The 27644-nt window shown below is 38.0% G+C and overlaps 3 protein-coding genes across 3 annotated transcripts in view; 1 reads left to right on the forward strand and 2 right to left on the reverse strand.

Moving 5' to 3' along the window:
* On the reverse strand, nt 1-7898 carry LOC146460157 (uncharacterized). Its single transcript, XM_085088291.1, has 2 exons — nt 7804-7898; nt 1-1291 (listed from the first exon to the last, which is right to left on the reverse strand). The coding sequence occupies exon 2, from the start codon at nt 1245-1247 to the stop codon at nt 105-107; it is 1143 nt and encodes a 380-aa protein (XP_084944417.1). The 5' UTR covers nt 1248-1291; nt 7804-7898; the 3' UTR covers nt 1-104.
* Nucleotides 7899-12751: 4853 nt separating this feature from the next.
* On the reverse strand, nt 12752-26450 carry LOC146460158 (acid-sensing ion channel 2-like). The gene is made up of 8 exons (XM_085088387.1): nt 25540-26450; nt 20945-21275; nt 19737-19957; nt 18683-18830; nt 17106-17162; nt 14694-14856; nt 14125-14216; nt 12752-13794 (listed from the first exon to the last, which is right to left on the reverse strand). Exons 1-8 carry the CDS (start codon nt 26086-26088, stop codon nt 13661-13663), a joined length of 1695 nt encoding a protein of 564 aa, XP_084944513.1. The 5' UTR covers nt 26089-26450; the 3' UTR covers nt 12752-13660.
* The window catches only part of LOC146460159 (glutamate receptor ionotropic, NMDA 1-like), a 40570-nt gene continuing 36377 nt past the window's right edge, over nt 23452-27644 (forward strand). Inside the window, exon 1 of the mRNA XM_085088374.1 lies at nt 23452-23613. The gene's annotated coding sequence lies outside the window, so the exon portion shown is untranslated. The remainder of the gene's footprint in view (nt 23614-27644) is intronic.

Here is a 27644-nt window from a genome sequence, read left to right on the forward strand (position 1 = left end):
GTATTTTTGTCGAAGGAGAATTTTCTATTTTTGTACGAAGTGTGGTTGTAGAGTTCGGTTTTGAAGCCCGTTCGCTTGCTGGAAATCTGTATTTTTATGGAACGTTAAGAGAAGATCGATAAATCGATGGCACCTACAGTAGATTCCGTTTGACTATCTTGCTTCGTGGAGGTACCTATAGATCTCTTTCTTTTGCTACTTTTCTCTCTAGTGTGAACCTTTTTATGTCTATTTAGAGTACCTGCCGTGCTAAACCACCTGTTGCACTGATTACATTCAAAAGGTTTCTCTCCGGTGTGAACTCTTTCGTGATCCTTTACATTCCATGTTGTAGAGAAATATTTGCCACAATGTTTGCATCTATAGGGCTTCTCTCCAGTATGGATTCTATTATGTCTCCTTAGTGTTGCTGCTTGGCTAAAGCACCTACCGCACCGTTTGCACTGGTATGGTTTCTCTCCCGTGTGCACTCGTTTATGAGTTGTCAGCTGCCCTGCTTCACTAAAACACTTGCCACACTGTTTGCATTCATGAGGCTTCTCTCCAGTATGGACTCTTTGGTGAGCTTTCAAGTTTGTTGGCTCACTAAAACACTTGCCACAGTCTTTGCATTCATAAGGCTTCTCTCCAGTATGACGTTTTATGTGTCTCCTTAGATTTGCCGCTGTGTAATAACTTTTACCACACTGTTTGCATTCAAAGGCTTTATCCCCAGCGTGGACTTTTAGATGTTTAACAAGATTTCCTCCTGTGTTGAAACACTTGCCACATTGTTTGCATTCATATGGCTTTTCTCCAGTATGGAGTCTCTCGTGTATCATTAGATCTCTTCCTTGGCCAAAACACTTGCCACAATGTTTGCATTCGTAAGGCCTTATTCCAGCGTGGTTTCTCTCATGCCTCCTCAGGTGCCCAACTTGAGTGTAACACTTGTCGCACTGTTTGCACGCATAAGGCCTCTCTCCAGTGTGCACTCGTTGGTGTTTCCTTTGATTTCCTATTGTGTTAAAACACTTGCCACACTTTTTGCATTCATAAGGTTTTTCTCCCGTATGAAGTCTGTCATGTCTCCGTAAATGCGCTGCAGTGCTGAAACACTTGCCACACTGTTTACATTCAAAGGGCTTCTCTCCAGTATGGACTCGTTCATGTGCCTTTAGATGACTTGGTGTTTGAAAGTTCTTATCACAGCGTTTGCATTCGTACGCGTAAGACTTCTGTTTAGCGTTCCTTTTTTCGGTTGCCATTTTTGATGAAGCATAAGATGGCTCTTTTTGAAACTATTTTATCCCTGTAAAATTAAAAAAAAAACTATAGCAATTATTGCTTGATATGATAAAAATGCAATAAGCTTCTGAGGAACTATGACAGAGAACAAACTTTTCTTTTATGTGTAAAACTAGGGTATGTAATGAAAAGAGAACCCTTGTAGGAGAAAGGATATTGTTCTATTATTCTGAAAGATCAGCTGTGGTTAAAAGCACAGAAAACAAACAATAATAATAATAATAATAATAATAATAATAATAATAATAATAATAATAATAATAATAATAATAACTTTATTTCCGTGTCAACATAATATAGCGGTTTTCCACTACCGGTAAGTAAGGAAACCTATCCTTGAATATAAAAATGAAAATATGCATAAAACCTATATCATAAAAAAATAACAAAACATAAACATACTCAATCACAAAAGAAATTCTAAGAATTGCACAGTACGCAATTTTCGCACTCATTGGTAGAAATAACCACAAATAGGTTTTGTTTCCTCATCTGGCAGTGTACAAAACCCTAGTCTCTGACGGGAGTCTAGAGGTTTTGAGCATTGACCACACAATCTTGACATGAAGATTTTCTTCTCTTATTATGCAACAAATAAAAGTTAAAAAAAAAAACACATTATAAACAAATTACATCCCTATCCCTAATTCAACACTTTCCCATGAAAATAAACATCGTCCTGTACTTTTCCTTTAGCCCAGTGTGTACTAGATATTGATATGTAACAGCTTTGTTCAGGTGACACAAGGATGAAAACACTTCTGACAATTTTTATTTTTGACTTTGCTTCCTCACGCTAAGTCCACGATTGGTACTGTGAATTCAAGTCATCCCATGGGCCACACAAAAAATGCATTTCGACTGTCAAATCAAGCCAAAGTACTCATAGTGAAGTAGTTTTAGGCCTTTTTTTCTGCTCAAGCCTTTTTTGAACAAAGATCTGTTGGGGTGTACGCCATCCTGTTTTGAACAACGCTACTGACTCTCTTCAGTATTTTGGCAGAAAGTAGCCTCCCACGCTGTCGTTTTTTAGGGGACTCGTATTACCTCCTCCCCACAGGAGGTAACACGAGTCCCCTAAAAACGACTGCGTAAGAGGCTATGCAGAATGATATTCATTCTATTTTCTATTAGAGCAGGTGTCTGATTACAATATTTTATTGATTCATTTTAGGAAAACCAAAGTGCGTTTTTAAACTTTTCGTTTCAGAACACCAGTAATTTATTGGTGATCAAGGCATTTATGCCATTAATAGTAAATAATTATCTTCGTTTTCTGATAGAAACGGAAATCTTGTTCATAATCATAGGTTTGTATTGCAAATGGAGCATAAAGCAATTGTTAAAACATTGGGGCAATGCAAGTTTCCTTCAAAAAGGGATTGTCAAGGCCACAAAACCTCTGGCGAATTGAATCTGAGCTAAAACAGTGAAAGCAATCTAAAATGCATTATAGGTCGGTAGTACACAGACCCCCTTAATTTGTCTCGAGTGTCATCTTAGTCTTTCGTATTAGACCCTGAGGGTGGTGGGGAGGAGGGGGGGTCTTTCTAAAGGGGGAGATATTATTGACAGTTTGATCCTTGAAAAGGGGGTGGGTTTGATAGAGGGAGGAGGCTATTAAACTAGAGAAAAATAATACAGAAGTCACTGGGTAGTTTTCAAAGCCAATTATGTATCTTAGTCTTTTAATGACCATTTCCTTGATTTTCATGTCCTGAATATTTGTTGTAATACTTGCATCAAACATACAAAAAATTAAAGCAATTTGAAATTTTGATGCAATAGCTAACAGCTGATTATTGAAGTTGTGAAGGAATTTCACAACTTCAGTTGACTTTAGTTCTTGATAATGATGTTAGCTATTACATCAAAACATCAAATCACTTTAATTTTTAATTAATTTTTAGTTACTGTGAATGTTTCCTAAATACTTGTATTGAAATATTAATAATACAAGAAATTAGAATCTGATGCATTCTGGGGCTTAGAAGGTACAAGGTCATAGCATAACAAATTCAATGGAGTGCGACCAACTCTTTCATTTTTCTGCTCTGCCAATAAAAAAACTTTGTAGATCAATAATAAAACAGGTTATCATATATTGTTGTACAGAACAGAATTAGCCAGAAAGAAATATTGCAAAAATAAATGACTTTGTAGAAAGGATTTGTGGAAAACCATATAAGCATCCCCCTTCAATAAGCACCCCTGCTCTTCCCCCCCCCCCCCCCCACGGATAGGATGCTAGTCCATTGCAGGGTAACCCCCAGTATAATGTTACTGGTACTCATTTATACACCAGGGTAAAGAGAGACAACGTGGAGCAAAATTTCTTGTTGAAGGAAACAACACACCATCCTAAGCCATAAGCCCTAACAGTGATCAGCAGCAAATTTCTCTATGTAATACCAATGCTTATCAGTAGAGCCCCTGAGGTCATGAGAATTAAGGATATGATCACTCATGGTGAATTTTCTGGATATTTTAATAACATCTCCCCAGTACATTTATAAGAAAAGTATAGGGATGAGTAGGAGAATTTGTTCTTTGATCATATCAGGGGTTAAAGGGTTAAGTCTCAACCCTTCAAAGCTCTGATCTTCTGACTGAAATTCTGATGCACTACTAAGGCATTACACCACCATGCCTCAACAAAAAGATTTACAGTAATATTGCATATTTACCCATTTTCTTCAGCAACTGCATGGCTGTTAAGAATACAATACTGAAAAATTGCGGATACCCTCAGGACCGCTGCTTATATAGTGTCCTTAATAGCAAGAGTCCGTAAATTATAGTGGGAATTTTTTTTCAGTCAAACATCTGTAATTTATTTTTGCCAGGTATTTAGCTACTGTCTGTATTATCAGGGTGTCCGTAATTGCAAGGTCCGCAAGGCGAGAGTTTCAACTGTACAATGAAATAAATTTATGAGAAAAATATAACCATAATATCTCAAGATGCACAGAACATATGCACAGTAACAAAAGTAGGCACCATTGATCCTTAACAAGAATAATTTTAAATCAAAAATGAAGAAATAAAGAAAAATCTCTGTCTAAAAAGGTCCTTATAATCATCCGGCCAACAGTTCCCAGTGAGTGATAACAACTTTTGCTACCAGCTTTCCATGTGATCAATAAAACATAATTCAAAAATTAAACTCAATTTGGCTGTAGTTTCTTGTGGATGGTTTATGTTGGAATGTTAACGGTAGCAGTTTTTCTTAGCATTTCATGAGGCTATGGCTGATTCGGTGAGTGATATGTATTAATAATTGTCAGTGAAATTATGAATAACACCTGCATATATATATAGAAGATATTAAAAGGCGGCATGAAGGTGTGAATTTTATTTTCGAGTGATAAAAACAGCATGAGTGAGTAAAATATTAATACATTTTAATACAAGAAAATAATATTCACATCTTCAAGCCACCATGCAATATTCGTTTTAACACTCCTGTCTATACAACCCGGCGTAGTCAATCGAACGTTTGGTAATCCAACCCAATTGCTCGATTAGGTTTGATTGGGTTCGGTAATCAAACTTAATCGAACTCACAAAAAAATTTTGCCAATCGAACGCAATTGAACATACATGTAATTGAACTCAATCGAACATAACCGAACACCTCAACAATCAGAAACAGGAACCAGTTTCATCTGGTCTGAAACAAAGAGTTGCGGTCAAATAAGTTATTTATTGGTTTCTATTTCAAACACAAGTACAACAGGCAAGATGTCGGACAGGGCAGAGGTGAAACTTACTATTCTGGAAGCGGTGGTAAAGGGCTACCACGAGTGCTCTTTTGCCATCCGTGTCGAGGATAAATTTGTTGCAAAGCAGAAAAGAGGAGATAGGGGTCCGGCAAAAAAAGACAGGTTACATGTTGTACTGAGCCGTTCGTGTTATATTTATATTGCGAATGAATCAATTTCGAATCAGCTAAACAATAAAGATTTTAGTTCATTGAAATGTGTTAATATCTCTCAAACTTGCTCCTCTAGTTAAAACTCAGTTAAACAGTGCATTTCTTCCAATTCTACTAAGAGTTAATGCTTATCAATTTTGTATACCATTTTGTTTTTCTACCGAGCCCAATCGAACCCAATCACTCAATTGAGTTCGATTGGGTTCGGTAATCGAACTTAATCGAACCCACAAAAAGTTCCAGTTCGATTATGTTCTATTGCGGAACCAATCGAGCTCCAATCAAACAATTGGGTTCGATTGGTTTTTGGTTCGGTTTCGCTCGATTGACTACGCCGGGATTACTATATAATAAAACTACATTACATTTTTTCGTAAATGCTTGGATAGTCTAATACTGCTTCTGCACCTGAATGCAAACTATGAGAGCCTACGATATTGGCTAGAAGTGTGCGTGAGTATTAGGGGTCGAAAGCTGTTGGCCATTTAAACCAGGACATGAGAAACAATGGATTAAAACAGTCTAGTGTGAACTGTGATGTATTAATAAATACCACTGTAAAGTTTGCGTATTGCCTGTTTGGCCAGAATTTGACTAGGATCATATTATTATAATGTTGAGGTCCGACAAGGATGCAACTTTGCCTGACCATACATGTATTACTCAACATAACAGAGAATATTCTTAACTCAGAAGGGCTAATTTAGTAGTGTCTGAGCGAAGCATTGCCTGCTAATTAAAACACATCAGTCTATGGTCTGGTGTAGACAAAACGAATTCAGGAGGAAATCACCATTGAGCTCACGCAATACAAACCCAAGGTGATGTTCTTGATATTTTAAAAACTTCTCACTAGTACGAGTAGAAGGAAACAACACACCATCCAAAGCCATAAGCCCTAACAGTGATCAGCATCAAATTTCTCCTTGTAATATCAATTCTTATTCAACCCCAGAAGTCATGAGAATTAAGGATATGATAACTCATACTGAATTTTCTTGATATTTTAATAACTTCTCCCCAGTACTTTTAGAAGGAAAGCATGGGAACAAGATAGGAGAAATTGTTCCTCGATATTAGGGGTTAAAGGGTCAATCTATTTTTTTTTCTATTTCATGTTCTGGAATGTCCATGTTCTGGGTTTTATTGACGGCACTTAAATATAAGGCTTGCAACCTGTAAGCCATGTGATAAAAAACAAATGATCTGTATTACACCATCAGCTATTTAATTCACTCATAATTTGCTGCTAATCACTTACTCATTTCTCCCTATAGGAATTGCACAATTGAAAGAACTACCTGAGCATGTTTCATTGTTAAGATCATAAACGTTTTGATATAAATTTTATCTGTGGCATTATTAAAATCATGAGAACTCATTGGCAGCATGCGGTAACAAAGAACTAATTTTATTGAACACAATTGATGCCAAAACAAAAGTTCTGAGAGTAAAACATCTCATCCATTGCAATTTCGTTGCTGTCACTTATGACCATTCCAACAACTCAGACCTGGTCTAGACGCTGTACTTTATGTGAAACGGATCAAATTCAAATTTGGACCAACCCAAATTAATTAATCCCAGCTGAATTGATTCAGACACTGAACTCAGTTCAGTCGAAATTAATTCACTGAAGCATACTATGGCTAAAGGAAACTGTGGATTTTTAATAATTTATCAACTTGATAATTTTGGCTTCATGTATAAAAGTACGGCGTCCCGGTTGAGCCAGACAGAAAAATCCGAATAGATCGGCCATTCTGAATTAATTCAGACATTGCAATTCACATGCACTTTATTCATTGAATTTGATTCGGCTCATGTGAAGTATGGTGTCTGAACCAGCCTCACTGCAGGCAACTTTGAATAAATTAGTTAAGATATAACATTTGCAATTTTATACCTTATGTAAACAACAATTTGCCCGTTTGAAAAACAACAACTTTCGATCCTACACTTTACCAAATTTGTGCATAAAAACTTCGATTAAAACTAGTTCATCCATTATAGATCTCATAAGCTTAAAGGCGACCAAATAAACCCTCAGCGTAAGCGATGTTATAGGCCATGGCCTACCTAGCTAGGCTGTACCCCACCGGTGGTGAATTCCTTGCGAAAAGGCAATTTTGAATTCTGTAGAGTTTTGAGTTTAATATAACCATTATTAGCATGGAGTAAGCCATTGAAAACGGCCCATTAAATGGCTTACCAGTGGTCTATTTCCCAGAAAAAATATCCGGTTTTAAAATAAGACACCTGCAATTCAATATTCACGAGTGGATTTCGTTCGAACTAAACTCGAAGGCGTTTGACGTGAATAAGCCTAAAGTAAATGGGCTGTGGTAGAGGTCTATAGCAGAAGTTTGATTCAAATTTCGTTGGCAGTAATCGCTATAAAAAGTATCACTGGGAAAAATAAGGCGGCAAACATTCCACGGAATCGCTTAAGCCTTATTAAGCTTGAGCTTAAATATGGCGAGACAGTTAAAACTTCACTTTGCTCGTCTCTGTCGAACAATGCAATCACCCAAAGAAATCATTTGTTGCTATAATGGCACTAAAAAAGCTTTTCTTACCTCAGCTTGAGAAATCCCTGTCGTGTCCTCGATTAGAACAAACAAGTTTCCAACATCACTGCACATGTAACCGACACAAAGTACACTTCCTCATTGAAAACAGTGTCATTCCCAGTCTGTCCTCGATCACTGTCACGGAAATGAAAGGACCGGACTCTAGGATTACAGGGATTGGATCTTTTCCTTGTTTTGTTACCGTGAATGTGTTTGTCGCAACTCAAACCTCCACGATATGCTGTATATCTTTACCGTACCCAAATTCAGCCCTTTTTTTTTTTTTTTTTTTAATAATTACGGTAATAAAATCTGTCAGGCGTCTGTTACAGATTCAGATAGCGTTACGGCGTGACACCGTTCACGTGGGACTTAAACGCATTGCATCATGGACCTGCTAACCATGTGATTGCTGAGTGTTGTAGTAGTTTTACCTTGTGTACAGTGTAGGTACGTTCGAGTTGATATTACAGTCAATCAGATTTGAGCCTAAAGATCCTTGTGTGGAGTTGAATCCTTACGAAGAACCGGCGACACGCGTCCTGTAGCGCAGCCCCTCTCTTACAGCGTCCTATCGTGTGGCCCGCGCGGAGAATGAAACGAGTCAACAAACGGCGCAAAAAATGATGAATGAAAACTAATTTTACTTGGACTTGGAGTCTTATACAGCGAGCAAAGTGACAAATCCTTTTGGCATATTTGGGAACTCCGACTCCATTGTTTCAGTATGAATATTTCAGTACTTGTCGGCCAACATCGTGTAGTTGGCGAGCGCCCTCCAGCCCCCTCCAGTATAGTTTTGGCAGGAAAGGTTTTACTTTTTTTATCGATCGGAAAACTCTAGCTAAATCTTAAATTACGAGGTTTCTATTTTATCGGTAAAACCTCTTTTCAGTTGAACGTACGGTAACATTACTTTCCTTAAAAGTGGCCATGATATCGTCGATATCGGATCAGTGACTTGATATAGCTGTAGACTAGACTTCTGGCGTGCGTTTCTCAAAAGTCCCGAAAACTTTTCGGCCCCGAAAAGCTCCCCGTTAAACCCCCCGATCACGATTTCTGGTGTTTCTCAAAGCGTGCGAATATTTCGGACCCAAGAAAAGTCGCGTCATTTTTCCCCGATGATTTTCGGGTGCTAGAAAGGTCCCCAAATGCGCTTTCGGAAATGCCTTTTTTCTGGTAAATGGTTGTATTGCGTTACTATTATCAGGGAAAAAATTATCCAAAACGAGCATGCACGCAAGAACTTCGTATAGATGAACTTAAAAATTTTGTTGACTCCAGTAAATTTACGAAAGTAACTCTTGCAAATCAGTTATTTTCAGTTGAACTTTTGAAGAATGACGACCGACAAGGCAAAAGAAGTGATAGCCGTACTTAAAAAACTTGAAATACCTAGGTGTTCTCATTGACGATAATCTCTCCTGGAAGCACCATATTAACTACATTTCCACGAAAATAAGTAAAGGTATCGGTATTATTGCAAGGCTTAGACACTTGGTACCGCGTACTACTCTTCTAAACATTTACCGCTCGCTCATCGAACCGTATATTTCCTACGGTCTCGTTGCTTGGGAACAAGCTGCGAAAGTTCATCTAAACAAAATAGTCATTTTACAAAAGCGGGTTTTTCGTCTAATGTATTTTTCCGATTATACATCTCACAGTGCTCCTCTTTTTGCCTGTTCGGGAATTCTACCGATAAAAATGCTTTACTTCAAATTGGTTGCTTCTCTGTTACATGACATCGAAAATCATTGTGCTCCTCCCAATATTTCTGAACTCTTTACTCGCTCTGAACGGATTCATTCCTACTCTACTCGTTTCTCAGTAGCTGGAAGCTTCTATATAAAACAGGCGAGAACAAATCATCAGTTACTTTCTTTTTCCAGAGTTGGTGCGAAAATATGGAATGGTATCCTCCATGAACTTCGCAAGCTAAGGAAAGCACCTTTTAAACGCAAGCTGACTCAGCTGCTTTTGAAAATACTTGAAACTGAGGAGATGAATATGTTGACTTGCGCTACATTGACCTTTCTAGCTTATATTTGTATTTTAACTGACTAGCTTTCTCTTTGACCTGTTATTTTCCCCCTTAGGCTAACGCAATTTATGTATGCCTGGCTTAGTTATAACCTTTAATTATCACTACTATTATCTATTATTTATTCTTATTTATTCGCTCATTTATTTATTTAATTGTGTGTGTGGGTGCGTGTGTGTGCGAGGTTATTAACTATATATTGTCAGTTTAAGTAGCCCGCCTAGAATAGCTCTGCTAACTGCGGGCTACAAAGGCCTTTTTTCAGTTTGTAAATATAAAGTTAATGTTTTTGTTGTTGTTGTTGTTGAGATTATGGACCAAATAAAGACAACTTTTAAGTTTCCTCGGCGGTTCGCAAATTGCCGAGTTTAAATTTTATATTTTAAGTGTACAGTTTTAAATTATTGCTTGTATCTTTAAATTTATATCTTGTATTTTTAAATTCTATTCTGTATTTTAAATTATTACGATGTCTTGTATTTTTAATTATTATATTTTTAGTCCAGGGTCCCTCTGGTTTTCAGCCTCGTTGCTGAATGGGCCACCCTTGCAAAATAAAGTTTATCTTACCTTCACGTTGTGATCTGAGCGAGTTAGCTAAGTAGTATCTGCGTTGAAATCTGTTTTTAAGAACAGCATTTACATGTAAATTTATTTTACAACTACAGTTACAGTTTTCAGCCAGAAAAATTAAAACTTGTAATAATAAAGCCGTGTTCTAAAATAATCTTCCAACTCTAGTCGCATTATCGTAGCCGGTAACACGAAAAGTCCCCCCCCCCCCCCCCCCAAAGAACGGGAGACAATTCAGGACAATTTCGGGTGTTCTGAGAAACACTTTTCGGGACCCTTTTGATGGAAAACGAAATTATTTACCGTCGTAACTTTCATAACTGTCAGAATTTTCTCTTTTCGTGAGTGATTTTTATTATTTTTTAGGGAATTTTAACCAGGAAACTTGAGAAATAACAAGAAAGCGGCAGTTGCGAACGCCACCCCCCCCCCCCCCCCCCCAAAAAAAAAAAAAAAAAACCCAGCTATAATGCTCTTGAGAGGAGCAGGAGCGAGGGGCAGAATCTGTTTAAAAGTGATTAACAAATAAATAGTAAATAAAATCCAGGAGATAGTTTGAAGTCTTTATTTTTAAAGATGATTCGCTGCGGTTTAAAAGTAGTTTTTCACAAAAACAGAATAACGATTGGGCTGCAAAACGGTCAGCCTGGTAATCTATAACGATTGAAATTTAACTAGCAGTGGTTCAAAAAGTTGGTGACGGCCATTTTAGCAAACGTGCTTTAAATTATTAGACAATCTTGAGTTTACAGACGAATACCAGTGTTTGTTTCTGGGGCCTTAAAGTTGCTTTCAATGGAGCGTGAAAAACAATTCCGTGTTTGCTTTGGTTTTGTGTTACTACGCTCTGTGATTGGTTAGCAAAATTCGGGCCACTTCTTCAACCAATGGGAATCCAAAACCAAAAACAATCTTGATTTGGCCGTTCGCGTTTTCCCGCGTTTGGCGCTGGTTACTTGTATTTGCTTGGAGTTCTGATTGGTTCGTTGCACTTTATACGTTTGTTGTGATTGGCCAGAGTAATTACAATAAAATCTGCAATTCCACAGCGACAAACCAATGAGTGGTGCCGGATCACTTGTAGACCTGGATCAGCAAATTATCTCAAATACAAAATATTAACGGCAGACTGATCCCAACGGCGGAGGTGACGAGCTTGATAGAACAAACAACAAAAGCTAGAATAACTGAAATATATTTGTTTTTGTAAAAAAAACAAATTTTTGCCCGATATTTCGGTTTGCAATACAAACCTTCCTCGGGGGCTGAACGAAAAAGAAAAGTGAGAAACATAAAAGGATCGTTACAAAGAAGATCTTCTTTGTAACGATCCTCGTCACCTCCGCCGTTGGGATCAGTCTGCTGTTAATATTTTGTATCAGAGTAATTACCCTGGTTTTGTTTTACAACGCTTAACTGAAAACTGCTCTGGTTAAACAAAATTCATTGCGTGATTATACTTAGTAGTGAAAATACCTGAATGTGTGTGCTTATTTATTTCCAGCTTTAAAAGATTTGTAAAACCCAAGCCGGCCTATCCCTTTAGTTCTTTTAGGGACTGTTCTACTGGGTTGATGATTTGAGTTCAGGAAGGGTTAACAGGAGCCTTTAAATGAGCAAGAGGGTGCGATGTCTGTTTAACAAATGGATAGTGTATGCAATTTTATGCAATTTAAGGTCAGTTCACACTAGGGGACGTGTCGCAGCTGTATCCTCGTGTGACATCTCCGTTTTTATGTTGCATAGAATTCAGCGGTTTAAATTCATGCTTCATGAAGCGGAGACAAAGTGGCTCAAATTTTCAGAGTCACATTGCTGTTGTAAGCTGCACACGCTACAAAATAGAAGTGAACCGATAAAAAATAATAAAAACTCCTTATTCATCTGTCCCTACAACATGCCTCCAAGGCAATGGACACGAAGGTGCATGTGCCCACTTCATGTCCCAGTTCGATGTCCCGACCTTTAGGTACAGCTGTCCCCTTGTAACCCTTTTAGCTCCGTTTCTCGAAGAACGCCTCACGCGAGTCTGGCAATGAGTAATCTTGGCTGAAATTTTAGTTTTCTATGGCGGGCTCGATCATTTCTTTGATCCTATCCGGAACTAATTTGGTAGTGAAGATCATAATAATATCCTTTCGCCATTCGAAAAACAAATCTATTTAGGACGGTGCCTCCTATTGTTTCTACGCATGCGCTCTGCGCATCTCAAGATAGTCCAAGAAGACAGTGTCTCCTAATACAGAAGTATTTTTGCGTCGTTTTTGATAATGCAGGAAAAACAGATCTTAGCAAGGGTTGTTGGAATCTAAAAATCGAATTGGGCTAACTTTTTTACAGGCAGTTAAGCTTCAATTTGGAAGGAAAATACCATACAATAGTCTGTATTTTAAAGTTTTTTAGAATTATTATTGCTTGATTATCTCTGGAAAATGTAGGGTTACTCCTCAATCTTGCTTTTGTGATTCCAACAGCCCTTACTAAGATCTACTTATCCCGCATAGTCATAAACGGTGCAAAATTACATCTATATTACGAGACACCATCATTAAGGAGTCCTGTGATGGAAGATCGGGTGTGCACACAGTGCTGTATGAGCGATAGGGTGAAAGGATTAGGTTGGGCGGGAGGTATGGGCTAAGGAAATGAAAACTCCTTGCTTCCGGCCTTTTCATTTGCCGTCTTGGATCGTAGGTCCTTGGTCTAAAGAAATTACTTGAATTCATCAATATTTCTCATTAACAAAAAGGTCTGACCTTCTGCAGTAAATTTTTGCTATCTTGAAGGTAACACCACAAGTTGTTTGAGAAAGTGGGCAACAATGGCTGGATGTCCAAAGAAAAGGGTTTCACTGAAAACAGTTGGAGTTTTTGGGTCCCTTTCCAATCGCGGCCTATTTCCATGTTTAATTGATGCAATTGTAATTGGTGGGCTGTTAACAATCGCAATCCTATTGCATTGTTCGGCCTTACTTTGGCAAAACAGGCTCTGTTGTCGGTGGCACAGATTCTGTCTAGCATGCGCAGTTGGGGGAATAGTGTCCTGGTTTCACTCTCCTGTTCGGTTTTCCTATCCATCGACGACACCCGCGTGCGCAGCTCCACCAGAGAGACTGTTAAGCATCATGACGTATTGTTACAACGGAATACCGTCGCGACAGCTTTTGGAGTTATCGTCAGCGTATTGTCATTGGTTGATAACAATTGGGTCGCTCCTCGGAACCTTTCGGGAAGTCGCCTATGATTACACTGTTCGAGCGCGCCGTCGTTTCCTTTGTTTTATCTTGTTGACGATAATTCTGGCCAGCAGATCACAAAACTCCAGCACTGTGAGAATACTGGCGCCTAGAAACAATCCTACTTGACCACCAATATCACCTGAAGAGGGAAACATAAGTAAATAATAGAGAACTTAAGCAACGTCGCAAACGTCACAAAACAATTCGTTTAACATTTGAACAAATACAATCGACCTGCACGTGCGTTATGCATTTTGGTACATTTCTGGGCCGTCCTCTCCAAAATAACACCGTAAAATGACCAATTTCAAGGTTTTGTGGCGAACGTGAGCACACGACCGTGCATTTTTCATATTCGATCCTTCTTAACCTTAATGCTGTTCTTACGCATTTAGTGCCTGGATAGTTCGCCGCATTGATGTCTTAACAACATGATGTCTTAAAACAAACATGGCTTAATGCAACTCACCAAACAAGCTTTCTTGATCGTAGGACTGCCGCTGGGTTATTAACGTTACTTGCATTTCCTCAAAATAGACATCCAGCTCAAGAAAGTTGTCCCTGTTACAAGACATTTAAATTTTTCAGCTTACGGTTATCATCATAATCTCTAGGTTAGAAACTTCCCTAATTAAGTAAAAAGCGAGGAAGACATTGACTTGTCAGGGCAATATGTGTTATTGCTGACTGTTGATGATTCCCTATCGTACCTTCTTTACCTCACCCCTCATTTGTTCAGGGCCGTCAGTATTTATCTTGCATTGCACCTGAGTGTTTGCAATGTAAGCAAGCAATTTATAATTCTAGGAAGACAAGCGAAATAGAGCTTGCACTGAAATCTTTGGACGGAGAGAGCAACCGACAAGGAAACAGGTAATGGACTAAATTACGATCCAGACCTAAGAATACTGTCCTTGTTGGTCCATGTTCGTTGCGGCTGACTCCATTGTTAATAGTTTCAGGAGTCAGTAATTACAATTAAATTTTCAGTATAGATAACAGGAATTCAGCGGACTCTGAGTTCAATATGATTCTTACCTAAGATAATGCCGCATGACATCTTTTCTGACGTGTTTTCTCCGCGCCAGTACTTCTGAGAAATGTTTGGCAGGGGTCTGGGCATAGCTTAGCTGAACCTGGTATTTTGTTATCTCACAAGGTACTGGGCACTCACAGTTGTTGCTTTCGTTACGAAAGATCTCTGAAGGTAGAGAAAAAAGTAAATAAAATAATAAGTAGTTCAATTAAAAATCCGGCTCTTACATTCAAAGGAGAAATTCGCCGGCTTCTCATCAATATTTTGGTAAATGAAAATGACTTTATTGAAACGCCTATCATAGTACAGAAAACAGGTCTCGCCAATTAGTTGAAACTTGTTAACTTGTTTTTCGTCAATTTTTCGACTTTTTTCTTTTCTTTTTTTTGTGTGTGTTACTCGTGATTTCTCTACCTCCCCTAAATTCTATTTGTTCTGTCTTTGATTGTAATAACTGTAATAATGTTAATTTTATCCTTAAACAGTTGTAAGTCTGGCCCGCATATATTAGCTCTCGCTACCTGAGGGCCAGTTTCTCTTTTTTTCTTAAATTTTGAATTTTTGAATAAACTTGAAACTTGAATATTTTCGATGAAACTACATGTAGCTAGATTTCTGGCTTGAATTTCTCGCGCACATTTGATTTCAATAGTGATGCAAGACGAAGGTTTACCTCAGGCGTTATGCTCAAAGAAAGAATTTAAAGAACAAAAATTAGGCCAAATTTCAATTAAAGATGTCATATGCCATGCAAAAATTCTGGTTCACCAGGCCTTGATAATGATAATCAACAACTTTATTTACAGAGGGGGTGAGAACATTGTAAACAGCTGCCCGTACGTTCCCTATGATAATTGCCCTCTTGACTTAACAGTCGTGTAAATATGTTTAGATTCAATGGCTGGTTTTACAAAAGCTAACAAGCAACATAAATAATTAACAGATTTTCACAATGCTATAATTGGAAGTTAACCTGTCTCAAACACTCCGGTTTACGGTGGTGAAGAATTAAGATTTTTACAAACTGATTGTACTGTTGCATATATGATATTGCTTAATATATTGCGATATGACATAAAATTAATTAATTAATTAATTAATTAATTAATCAATTGATTAATCAATAAATTGATCAATTGATTGATCAATAAATTGATTCATTGGTTAACGTTTTGCACGCTTCATTGTCATGCGAATCTTTTAGATTTATATGATATTCCAGTAAAAAATATGGTATCCACTGGTTAATAAATTAATCACTTGATGATTAATAAATTAATTGAATTAATTTGTTTTGATTTTAAGCAATTCATTGTCATGCGAATCTTCTGCATTAACAAAGTGACACAATCGACTTTCTCGTAAGGTATTACCCGGGGATCAGTAAAAGTTCCCTTAGGAGATTTGGTCGCTTACAAGGGACTTCAACAAATACAGAGTTTTACTGAGAACTGAATAAGGATGATGCCAGCTTGACAAAGCTTTCTTCACGAGGATCATCACTATGTAGGAAAAGTAGATCTTAACAAAAGCTATTCCAATCCAAAACAAACATCGGGGGTAACTACGCATTCTTTCGAGATAATTAGGCAAAACTTTAAGATACTTAGCAATGCATTGCATCTTTTTTGATTCCAGTAGCTCTTGCTTTCACGCTTATTGAAAAACTCATTAATAATTCACAAGCTCATTGACCTATCAAATGGTCGATAAAACATCACGTGTAGTGGTTTTAAAACCCGATAAAACCCCCTCCTTATAAGTTTGTTTTATCGGGATCTCAAACCACTCGGCCGCGCTTCGTGGTTTTAAATCCCGATAAAACACTGCGCAAAATATCTTTGTATTAGGAGGTATCGTCCCAGCCCTAGTTTCTCTTATATTACCCTCCCGAGATGCACTGAAGATATGCACAGTAACAAAATGTGGCAACGTCTGGAAAACGGGATTTTGCTTAAGGACGGTGCCTACTAATATCGAAGTATTTTTGTCCGGTTTATGCCTATGCGGGAAAAGCAGATCTTAGCAAGGGCTATTGGAATCCAAAAAGAAAATTGGGGGTAACCATGCATTTTTCAGAGATAACTAAGCAATAATATTTCTAAAAACCGCCATAATATAAAGCAATGTATGGGATTTTTTCCTAAATTGAAGCTTAATTATCTCTGAAAACTGCATGGCTACCCCCAATTTTCTTATGAAATACCAAAAGCATTTGCTAAGTTCTGCTTTCTCTGTATAGTTTTAAACCGCGCAAAAATATCCCTGTATTAGTAGGTACCATCCATAAGAAACCCGAGTATCTCGAGATGCGCAGAACGTATGCGCAGTAGCAATAGTAGGCACCGTCCTTAAATGGTTGCTTACGAGAGTGGTCACGCAGTTGGAATAGGCTTTATTAGAGATGAACTTACCCATGGCGGGCCAAACACAGTTTTTGACCTGTTGAGGAAGACAAGGTGGTGCTTCGCCTGTGAGAAAAGAAATAGAATGTTAATAATGACCAATATAACATGAGCTAAATAAAAAAAGGGACTTTCTTGATGTAATTGTCAGCTAACGAATATTCGTCATCACCTGCCTAATTAGCCGCCTTTATAAGCTATGCGCATTGTTTGCTCTTGTATGTTTTATAATGGACAAGCACCCAAATATCTTTGTATTGTTTTTTCTTTGTTTAGAGCGGTTTCCAGATGAATATCGTAAAACCAAATCGCCAATCGCAACAGGTATTAACAACACAACCAGCCAATCAGAATTCGAAGCAAATACATGTAACTGGCGTCAAGCGCGGGAAAACGCGTGTGACGAAAACACGATTGGTTTTGGTTTGGATTCCCATTGGTTGAGAAAGTGGCGCGAGTTTTGTTAACCAATCACAGAGCGCAGTAATGAAAACCAAAGCAAACGCGAAATTACTTTTGACACTCAATTGAAAACCGCTCTATATTTACATTAGCTTTCATTATAAGTTTGCAAGATTGTTTTCGGGGTCATTATTATCATCTAGATCTTGCTGATTTCGTTTTGCAAGAACCCCTGAAGAACGACTCGATGAGTTGATGAACACTATTTCTCCGGCATGATATAATGGCTGATATTCATGGCTGCCAGGCTAATCAAAACGCTAGGTTTTTATCAGCTGTTGGTTGTTTAAACACAATGACTGAATTTAACACTGCGTTAAACCAGGAGTAATTAACAGTTTGCTTAAGGTGGGGGTTCACCTGAAAGCGTTTTCACGCCGCTTAAAATCGGTCAAATGGAAATATCTTGTTTGCATTTCAAGCAATACAAAAACCCTCCATTCATAACACAAATCATTGGGGTGTTTTATGAATTTTTGGGTGATTTTTAGGTATATTTGGAAGGAAATAATTTTTCTTGAAGGATTGGTAAAATTAAAAGAAATAAGAAATGTTGAAGATTTAGTGAAGTTTTAAAATTAGAATTTGTAGTTAATAATTAATAGACGGATACCAAGTTAGTCCGCTAGCAACCTGGGGTGCTCTTACGTGCTTATCAACTGTCTGTTAGTGTTCCAAAAATCATTTTCTTTCTTCTATCCATTCTTAAAACCTCTTCAAATTTCACTCAAATTCAGGTAGAGCCCCAACTTAAAAGGTGCACCGGCTTGATTTTGAAAATTCACCCGACTTTTATAAATGAAACAAAAACAACAACAAAAAAATGCCGTGATCGAAAATCGGCAAAGTCTCCCGGAACTTACTAACTCGAGGATAAAAAACCCAAAATACAAGCTTCTTACGCTTTGATGCGTTTTTTGCGATACTCAGCTTTCAAGTTCGTGAAACGTTTTCACGAAAAATTTCTGTATAAATAATGTATATAAATATAAACAAATAAATAGATAAAAGTTGAGAACTATTTTAACCATAAATCAACGTTCTTTCCTGAGACAACATGCAAAGATTATTTGTAACTAAAGGTTTAGTGATGACATGACTTTTATCTCTCGCTAGCGATTTACCTTCCAAATCATAAGATCGGCATTTGCACATGCTAATGACGTAATCAGCTCGACATTTCAGAAGGCAGGCGGACTTTGTGTACTTTTTGAAGCCAGCTAAGTGCCTGTCCTCACACGCTGTCTTAAATGGACGGGGTAGATTATGCATCTGGAACAAAAAATATGATAAAATGATATTAAATGAATAGACTATACTGGGGTAGTGCTTAAAAGTGAGTTAGTAAAATGGCGGATCGGGGATGTGGTTGTTTGGGGGGGGGGGGGGGGATGCGTGGCTTGAAAGCTCCAGTCATATACTAGGGGGGCTCACAGGTGTTGGCCACGACGAGTAGAAAAATCCCGGAGATAAACTGCAGCTACCATAAAGACCGATTCAGTACCACAAGTATACGAAAGTTTGGATGAAATTTGATCAGTGTTCTTGATTAAGTCTACCAAGTAGCTGAGTAGTCATCCTCAGATGGTAACAATCTCCAACAATTTGACCCTCTACTTCCTGGTTAAAACATTACATGTTCTACAGAAGCCTTGTTTAAGACAGAGTTGGATTTTATTCTCTCCTTTCTGGTAAAAACACCACTTATCTCTTAACAAATATCCCATAAATACCTTTTAGTTAAAATAGTCGGTATATTTCCTAGATTTTCACGAGTACCCGAAATCACCCCCTCCACACACACACAATCCTAAAATAACGAAGGTCTTTACTTCCGCAACTTTTATGGCATTTGGCAAAATATATGGGAATGTCAATAAAGGCCATTTCCGAGTTGCTGTGAAGCTCATTATGAAAGCGAGGCTTGGTGCAAAGCTTTTCATATGAAAATTATGCCTTGAAACCTCTGTTTCAGAACCATGCGCGTGTGCATACTCGTAAAGACCTTTGTCACTCGGCGGCCATGTTGAGTCTCGGAAGAATAAAAAAGCTTTGTTTTTGCAAGGCAAGCCTCGGACTGAATTCGCGTCTAGGCGAGGCTTGCCGTGCGAAAACAACGCTTTTTATTCCTCTGAGACTCAACATGGCCCCGCGTGACAACGACCTATTGTTACATACCACTTCCTTTCTGAGCCCGCAAAATGTATGCGTCCCCGGCTGAATTGCAAACCCAAGTTCATTGATCAGCGGTGGTTCCTCCTGATCATGCACCATGACCTTGAACCCTGATGAGTCTCTCAGTGATCCGTAATACTGATCTTGCTGAACGCTGAGAGACAACCGCAGACCGTAATCCACGCCTGCACGCTGCACTTTCAAAAGAGGATGACTTTTCAAACCTGTCATAAATAATGTAACAATTTACAATTATTCCACCAAGGATATCATTTTCCATATCTACCGGTTTGTGGGTTGGGATTAATGTATTTTTGCCTTTCCGTGGTAAAACCCAGGAGCTTTCTAATTTTGTTTTCTAATAGTCGTCGCTGTTGACTATTCCTGCGTTAGCTGGTCGCCCTCCACGTGGAAGACATTAGATTTTATCGTTATGGCGTCGAAATTATGGAGCCAGTTATTTAAACAGAGTCTAACTTAGGCCCCGGCTTAAGACAATCAGTGGGCCACCAAATCTGTTTATGAATGATTTGTTTTAAATAGATAAATAGTTAGGTCTTCTTTTTACCGTCGGCAGTAGACAATGTTTAGATATGATTGTTGGCAAGATTTCAAATGGCTTTGAACGTGGTTTTGTTAAACACCGTCTAAATTGTCTTTTAATAACTGACCCATTAACTTTCAGAACTTAATTTGCTCCTGTCAGAACTCCATTTAGGGTTCATGCGAACTACAAACGCTTTCAAGTTACAAAATATTTCTTAGGTCCACGCCATGGATTTTATTTGTATCGTCTTCACGGATGTGCGTATTCTATTTTCATCAGTGCGAGATGACTGCTCTCTCATTCATCGAACACAATGCGTGTACAGTCACGTAACGTGGTAATATCGCACTATCGGACTATGCTACGTTGGAATTCGCTAAGAACGTCTGATTGTAATTTTTTTGCTGATGTATATGATTAGGATGCCAGATAAGTCCCTTCAGCGTTTGTGTATCCTGGGAACGAGGTTGAAATATCTCGAGAATAATTATGTTTCCCGTTATTTTCGCGTGCTAGCTTGGTGGATAAGTGCATTTCCACCATAAAAAAAGCAATTGACATTTCGATTTTGACATCTTTTTAAACAGCTCTCAGTTGCCTATACTATTTTCTTTACTACTGGCTGTGATTCTGTCCTAAAACGTCCATTCAAAGCCAAACTTACCTGAATTAAACGTATAACAAAGACCAAACTCAGTTATAACCGCGGTGAAATTCTCAGGTCCACAGGGCTGTGATTTCCACCGACATTTCTTTATCATGTGATCAATACGATGCCCGTGAGTTCTTACGAACTGCGCAAAATCAAAAGACTCGTCAATTTCGAATGACTCATCGTCACCAAGCACATCGACGTCATCATCGTCGTCGGGTTTCTTCGATTCTTTCCGGCGACGACGACGAAGATAGTTCAGAAAGTTCGGGATCGGGGAACGTGCGAACAACACCTCTTCCTTGTTGTCGATGTATTTTTGCGGGGCTAAAATTGACATGACCTGCAATCAGCAAAATATAAACGTTAGTTTGAACAAAAAAGTTCTTTCCCTCTACTTAAACAAGCATCTGTACTATCAAAGGGTTCACTTCTCCCCATCTTTGGCAAGCAATTACCGCTACAATTTTAATCCAAGATGGCGGACTTTGGCAAGAAAGAAAAAGGATACGATCTGTGTGAAGTAGCTATTTCAAGAGGTAAAGCCAAACTTACTTTACATGACTTGGGTTCGGTCGCACCTAGAATATGCTAGCGTGGAATGATCTTTTTTTTAGCAAAAGAAACATAACGGGCTTGAAAACAAATCCAACGTAGGGCTACGAGATTCATTCTTTACAAGGATTACTCTGAGTAAGAGCACCATAGTAAATTAAATTTGTTAGCTTTGCAATATCACAGGGAAATTAAAGATTTAATATTCTTTTTTATTATTTGTTAAAATTTAACTTTATTGTAAATCCAAATTACATCGCATTGCACGAGACAATCTTATGAATTTGGGGTCAGTTTAAACAGAATACAGGATTCCTTTGAATACACCGCCTTATACATCATAGATAGTCTCTAATAACAAGTTATACGAACACAAAAAGAAATTAAATTATGGTAAAATAATTGCCATTTTATCCTAAAAGAAGGCAATCAAGTTCTTACGAAAGACTGACAAGGTGTTCGACTCGCTAATATTACTGAAGATTGGCGGCAAATCCGAACAAAAAAGGAATTCTTAAAAGCTTCTGTCCTACTGAAAGGGACATCAAGCGTTAGATGATCCACGTTTCTTGGCGCCACGTCGCAAGAGCAAAACGGAACATGATCCAAATATTTAAAGTACATATATTCTTAAAACACTTTAAATTAAATTGTCATTAAATTAAATCAAAAATTTATAGCATTAATTACAAAATAACAAGTGGTTGACAAATCAAAATGTACAATTGAACAAGTGTGGTGGTACATTTTAAGCTTCGTAAAGAGATGAAACAGTGACACCGGCAAACTCGGAAAAAAAGAAATACTGGTTCTCCCAACAGGAGTCGAATCTATGCACTTTGCTATAGGAGACTCGTGAGAGCTAGGTCAATAGACCCTTCTCGAAAATGGCGGCCGAAAATTCAAATAAGTTAAAATTAAAAATGTATACCAGCACTAGAAAGAGCACTTTTACTTTAGTAACCCTGCAAAGTTTCAGCATATCAGGTGTAATATCAGCTGAGAAAATGTAAGTTGAAAAATGAAAAATTTACAGATGTTTGTATGACTGGGGGTATGACGTATACCCCCAGTCATACAAACGTCTGTAAATTTGTCAAATTTCATCTTACATTTTGTAAGCTGATATAACACCTAATACGCTGAAACGTTACAAGGTTACTAAGGTAAAGGTGCTCTTTCCAGTGCTGGTATTAGTTTTTCATTCAGTTCAATTTTAACTCATTCAAATATGTTGCCGCCATTTTGGAGAAGGGTCTAATAGCAGGTTTATGTGACAAACACCCTGCATACTGCTAGGATTTAAATGCCGATGTATGGCTTATGCGCAATGGAATAAACGTGATGTAATATTTTAAGCCTGGTAAATAGATGAGAATGATGTATTTTTTCAGTTAGCGACACATGTATACTCGGATAAAAGAAATCCGGGTTCTACTAACAGGAGTCGAACTTGTTGGGGTAGTCGGCTGTGCAGCACAACTGTCGTGTGACACCATTGTCACCGCATTGTGTTAACCTCAAAAGAAACAGCCGCGCTGCACCCTTCAAGTTACATTTGTCAGAGCTTTTAAACGCTGCCAAGGTTCTAAACGAGTGTGTAATGCGCTCCCCCCAGACTCAGGACTGCGGAAAAGCCCCAGATAAATAGGGTTAAAACTGTAAACTGGTAAAATTCGCGACAGATACCTTATTAAAACTGTACAACGAAAATAATTACAGCTAATTACGATTTTAGGCCAGCTATTACAAAATACAACAAACGGTATTCTAATTTACGATATTTTGGATTGCAACAAATTAAATTGTGACACAACATAATTGACGTTTAGCGAATCAAAACACGACAGTTTACATTCATGATCACAATACACCACAACTGTTACAATTTAATTAAGACAGGTGTTTGAAAGCGCAACCTTATTACATACATGTTTGCAGTGTTTTTGTATCCCAATCTTTTCAGACGATAAAAGTTCTCCAGTTGTAACTGAGACAACTTTCGAGCTAATTTACCGTTTACTGATGGTACCTATTGTTACGATGGCAGGAAGCCAGCAGAATAATATTTTGGCGGGAAATAGTAGATTCCGACAAGTCAGTACGGTGATCTGGAGACTGTTGAGGTAATAATTTCAAATATCATGATTATTCACAATACGGCCTACGCTCGAAACATCAAAACTTCAAAGGCCTATCCTCGTTACAGCTTTTAAAGTATTTTTCTTAAAAATATTCCTATAACATGTGTTTTTAGTTCTTAATTTATGCCTACTATTCGCTATATTTAAATTTCTTTATGTTTCACTTTCCACACACATTATTTTATCCGTAGGAGGTAGCAGACAGGCTACAAAAAGTCCATAATCTTTTACAAATCAGGATTTTACGTTTTGTAATTCATTCCTCTTAGGCCGTCTTGACCGATGTCTTCATCTGAGTTTTGCACGACTTCAAGTAATCATAAATATTCAAAGCACGTGAATAACAGGGATATAAACCCGAACAAACAAAATAAGAAAGCGAAAGTAACGACTGAAACTTGAGCAAGATTCAGCCTCCTTATCTAACACTGGCTTCATTGGTTTTTGAGCCTAAGACTAGCGCGAATATCGAAAAGAATTCTTACTCTAACCGCTTGCAAATTAACAGAAAAATCTGTAGGGTCATTTTAAAGTTCTCTCAATTTATGCAAAGTAGAAACTTTTTCACTGATGTGCGCTTTATTAAAACTGTTCTCAGACATAAATATCTTAAAATCAGAGCCACCCATGGAGCTCAATATACATTTAGAATGTTTTGCTATGACGAAAGACCTTAAAGACAACAGAAAAGACAAAGTGTCAAGTTTTATTTTGCCAGAAATATTGGTAAAATTGATTCATTATTTACTTGAAAACGCCCTTACAGATTTTTCCTAATTCAGCCTACAAGTTGTATAGACTGAGTAGTTTATCTCCCGTAAAGATTCTTTATAAAGTGTCTGACTAGATTTCGAGATAATCGACAATGTTTAAAATGAGAGGGTTTGCGCTACCGTTGCTATGGTAATATTTGTTGCTTTGAAACCGAAGAAAGATCAACTTTGATTATATTTTGAAATGATGATGTAGTATGAAGGAGATCGAAGATTATCTTCTGTGCGAGATTGTAATTTCAAAACTTCCCCCCTAAGCCTAGAAAGACTTCACTCGTGGCAAGTATGGCAACTTACAATGTACATCTGCTTGAATGGTTGCTACAAGAATGGATACTCCAAAACAAGGTTGGACAAATTGTGATTCTTACACAACAGAAATCTTATTTCAAACTTAACAGTAAGAGAAGTTTAAGTTAAAATAGTGTACGCCTTGAACCCGGGTCATTTATGTTATATCTCCTATCCATATCCACTAAACCAACAAGGGCTAGCTGACGAAAATGGGTCATTTTCAACTTATTTCAGAGAGTTAGCCATGACAACAAATGACAGCAAACCGTTCAAATCAGTGCTTAGGACTAAATAGTATAGACCAGTGCTAAACTTCCTGAATGGAGCTCTCTGCCTAACAAATTGCCTTCTGTTCTCGGGGCAATCACGATAAGGAATATTACATTGTGTAAACACCATAGGGTGTCCAGCCTTGTTTTGGAATATCCATTCTTGGAACAACCCTGCTTGAATTGTATACGACGAGACTAAAATATAGACCTTATTCCAAAATGGCTGCTATTTTAATATCCTTTTGTTCTAATTCAAATTAGCCTTTCTAAACTCGTTCTTAAGCTTCAAAATCAAAAGAATATATTACCTTGAACGAAGCAAGAAGGGCTAATTTGAATGCAAACAAAAGAATATTAAAATGGAAGCCATTTTAGAATAATGTTTATACGCGGTCATATCATATAGGCTTGAAAGTTCCAAGTTTATTCGGAATCATCCGAAGATCTTACGAAGATTATTGAAGGCTGCCGAAGATCTTGTCAAGGACACGAAGAAAATATTATAGAACAATCCATCGTTCCAAAAAACCGGACGACTCGAGCTACATCTACAAATTTTCATCACTTACCTTTTCGCCGATTGTCCCGTTGATCAAATAATAAGGAAACAAATTGAAATTGCAAATGGAAACGGCGGGAAATACAATCTCGTCCAAAAATTCCACCTGTACGGTGGTGGTGATGGGGCGATCAAAATACTTTTGTATACTTTTCTTGCTCTGCAACAGTAACATGAAAACAGCAAGTATGAGAATAACGAGCCAGATGACACGGCGAATTTTGGGTCCTGATTCGAATATGAAGCGGAATCCATGAAGCGTGAGATTGTGCAAGAACTCTTGCCACAGTTCGTACGTCGTCGGTATTTCCTCCTCCTCCTCGTCGTTGTTCTCCGAATCACTGTTCGCTTCCTTTTTCTTTTTGTGTTTTGGCGATTGTTGGGGACACGCCATGTTTCCGAATTCGTAACAGTCGACGAAACCACGGTGAAATATTTCCAACAGCGACGTTTGCTGAGTTTTCAAAACCACTATGTATTCGTCAATAATATCTGTTTCCGCTGTCGTATCACTGGGACACAATCCCGTCGTGTGAATAAACCCTGTATCAACGGGCATTCTTGTTATCAGTAACCATTATTTAGCGCCTGGCGTGGCCCATATCATCCGGTATCACTGTTCAGCCGTTCTCTCTGACTTCTTGAGAAATTCCCATGTTTAGATTTTCAGACGTTCAAGAGCAGAAACACAGTTTAGGTGGTTAAATATTCGGTGTCAAGAATTTGAAGCAATGTTCTGTCCAAAACCCGTCTTGCGAATCTGAAACGCGTCGTTTGAAGCGGTGTAGCTTAAACACAATCACTGCGCAGGTGGAAGCAATTCTTCGAGGTTCATCAAAATTGTTTCATTAAGCAAAAACATTGGTGCTCTGAAACTATAAATCAAAAACAATGTTCTGTTGTTTTTTCTTTTGGGTTGGACTTGCCACCAGCTTTAATGAAACAGTGCTCAATGAACCTTGCAAGGGACACCCGGCATAAAAGTGTTTGGCGGCTTACGATAATTACGTAATAAAAAGCAGGTACCAAAACTGTTTGTGCTTTTTTCCCTGACCCCGTGCAAGTTTTCAAATGCGAAGAGAAAAGAATATCTGCATAATAACGAAAGAACCAACATGAGTACAACAAAGAACTGTTGAGTGACGATCATCTTAGTAAAATTTCATCTAAAGCGGCTCAAAAGTTTCGGCGGAGATTTTAGGAGCGAAGGGTTAGACAAAGAAACCTTTTAAGCTGAGATAGAGAATAAAGACTATGAGTTATTACAAAGTTGCTAATATGGAAAAATTAACCTGTAATACATGCAGTACTTATAAGGAAATTTGATGTAGAAAATAGTAACTACCATTAAATTTGATCTCCTTGAAATATCCCGGTGTAGAAAATGGCTAAGGTGCTATGAAAAGCCTGGGCTCGATTTCCGCCGCTCCCTCGGGTCATTTCCCGAACAGCGGCTTGTAATCGAGCATATGAAAAGACTTGTTGAGAAGTATTCTTTCTCCCTTTATTTATTAAGGAAGACTTCTTTTCGCTAGTTATCAGCATGAAATTTCTCCCTAGAATTTCAATACACTGTTGTTCAGAAAGGTGAAGAGAATTAAAATTGATCAATTCAGCTTATACGTTTTGTCAACACAGAGCCGTTCGGTAGTTGATGACCTCAGTTGGCCTCTGAAGTAATCCAAATTGCAAATATTACAAAATGTTTTTCTGAAAATTGCATCTCATTAAATACCACCATTTGGCGAAGAGGTTTGCGAATCGTAGGAATGGATAAGACCATTTCCGAGTTACTTTGAACCTCGTTATGAAAGCGAGGCTAAGTGCACAGTTTTTGTTTTGAAAATTAGTTTTCATTCATATGCAAACAAAACTAATTTTTATATGAAATGTTTAGCACTTAGCCTCGCTTTCATAGTGAGGTTCACAGCAACTCGGAAATGGCCTATTCACGACCCTTCGCGTTTATTATTTGCATTGCAAAAGTGCGCGAAATTGATCAAGGACATGTGCGCCAATCCTCCTCGGGGCTGATGCCCGCAAGCATCTCAATATACATCTTATTCACGAATGTAATTATAATGTCGGCCCGTTGTTCACCCTTGATAGAGTCCA

Source organism: Pavona decussata, unplaced genomic scaffold (genome assembly GCF_977016875.1).
Source record: "Pavona decussata unplaced genomic scaffold, jaPavDecu1.1 SCAFFOLD_214, whole genome shotgun sequence".
In the NCBI taxonomy this organism is placed as follows: Eukaryota; Metazoa; Cnidaria; class Anthozoa; order Scleractinia; family Agariciidae; genus Pavona; species Pavona decussata.

What these genes read in the sequence shown, in the direction of transcription:
- LOC146460158 (XM_085088387.1), bottom strand. Translation starts at nt 26,088, where the DNA reads ATGCCCGTTGATACAGGGTTTATTCACACGACGGGATTGTGTCCCAGT. An exon ending in ACGGGACAATCGGCGAAAAG is followed by an intron (nt 21,276 to 25,539) that starts GTAAGTGATGAA and finishes TGCTGATTGCAG; the next exon opens with GTCATGTCAATTTTAGCCCC. An exon ending in GTCATGCGGCATTATCTTAG is followed by an intron (nt 14,217 to 14,693) that starts GTAAGAATCATA and finishes GTCTTGTAACAG; the next exon opens with GGACAACTTTCTTGAGCTGG.
- LOC146460157 (XM_085088291.1), bottom strand. Translation starts at nt 1,247, where the DNA reads ATGGCAACCGAAAAAAGGAACGCTAAACAGAAGTCTTACGCGTACGAA.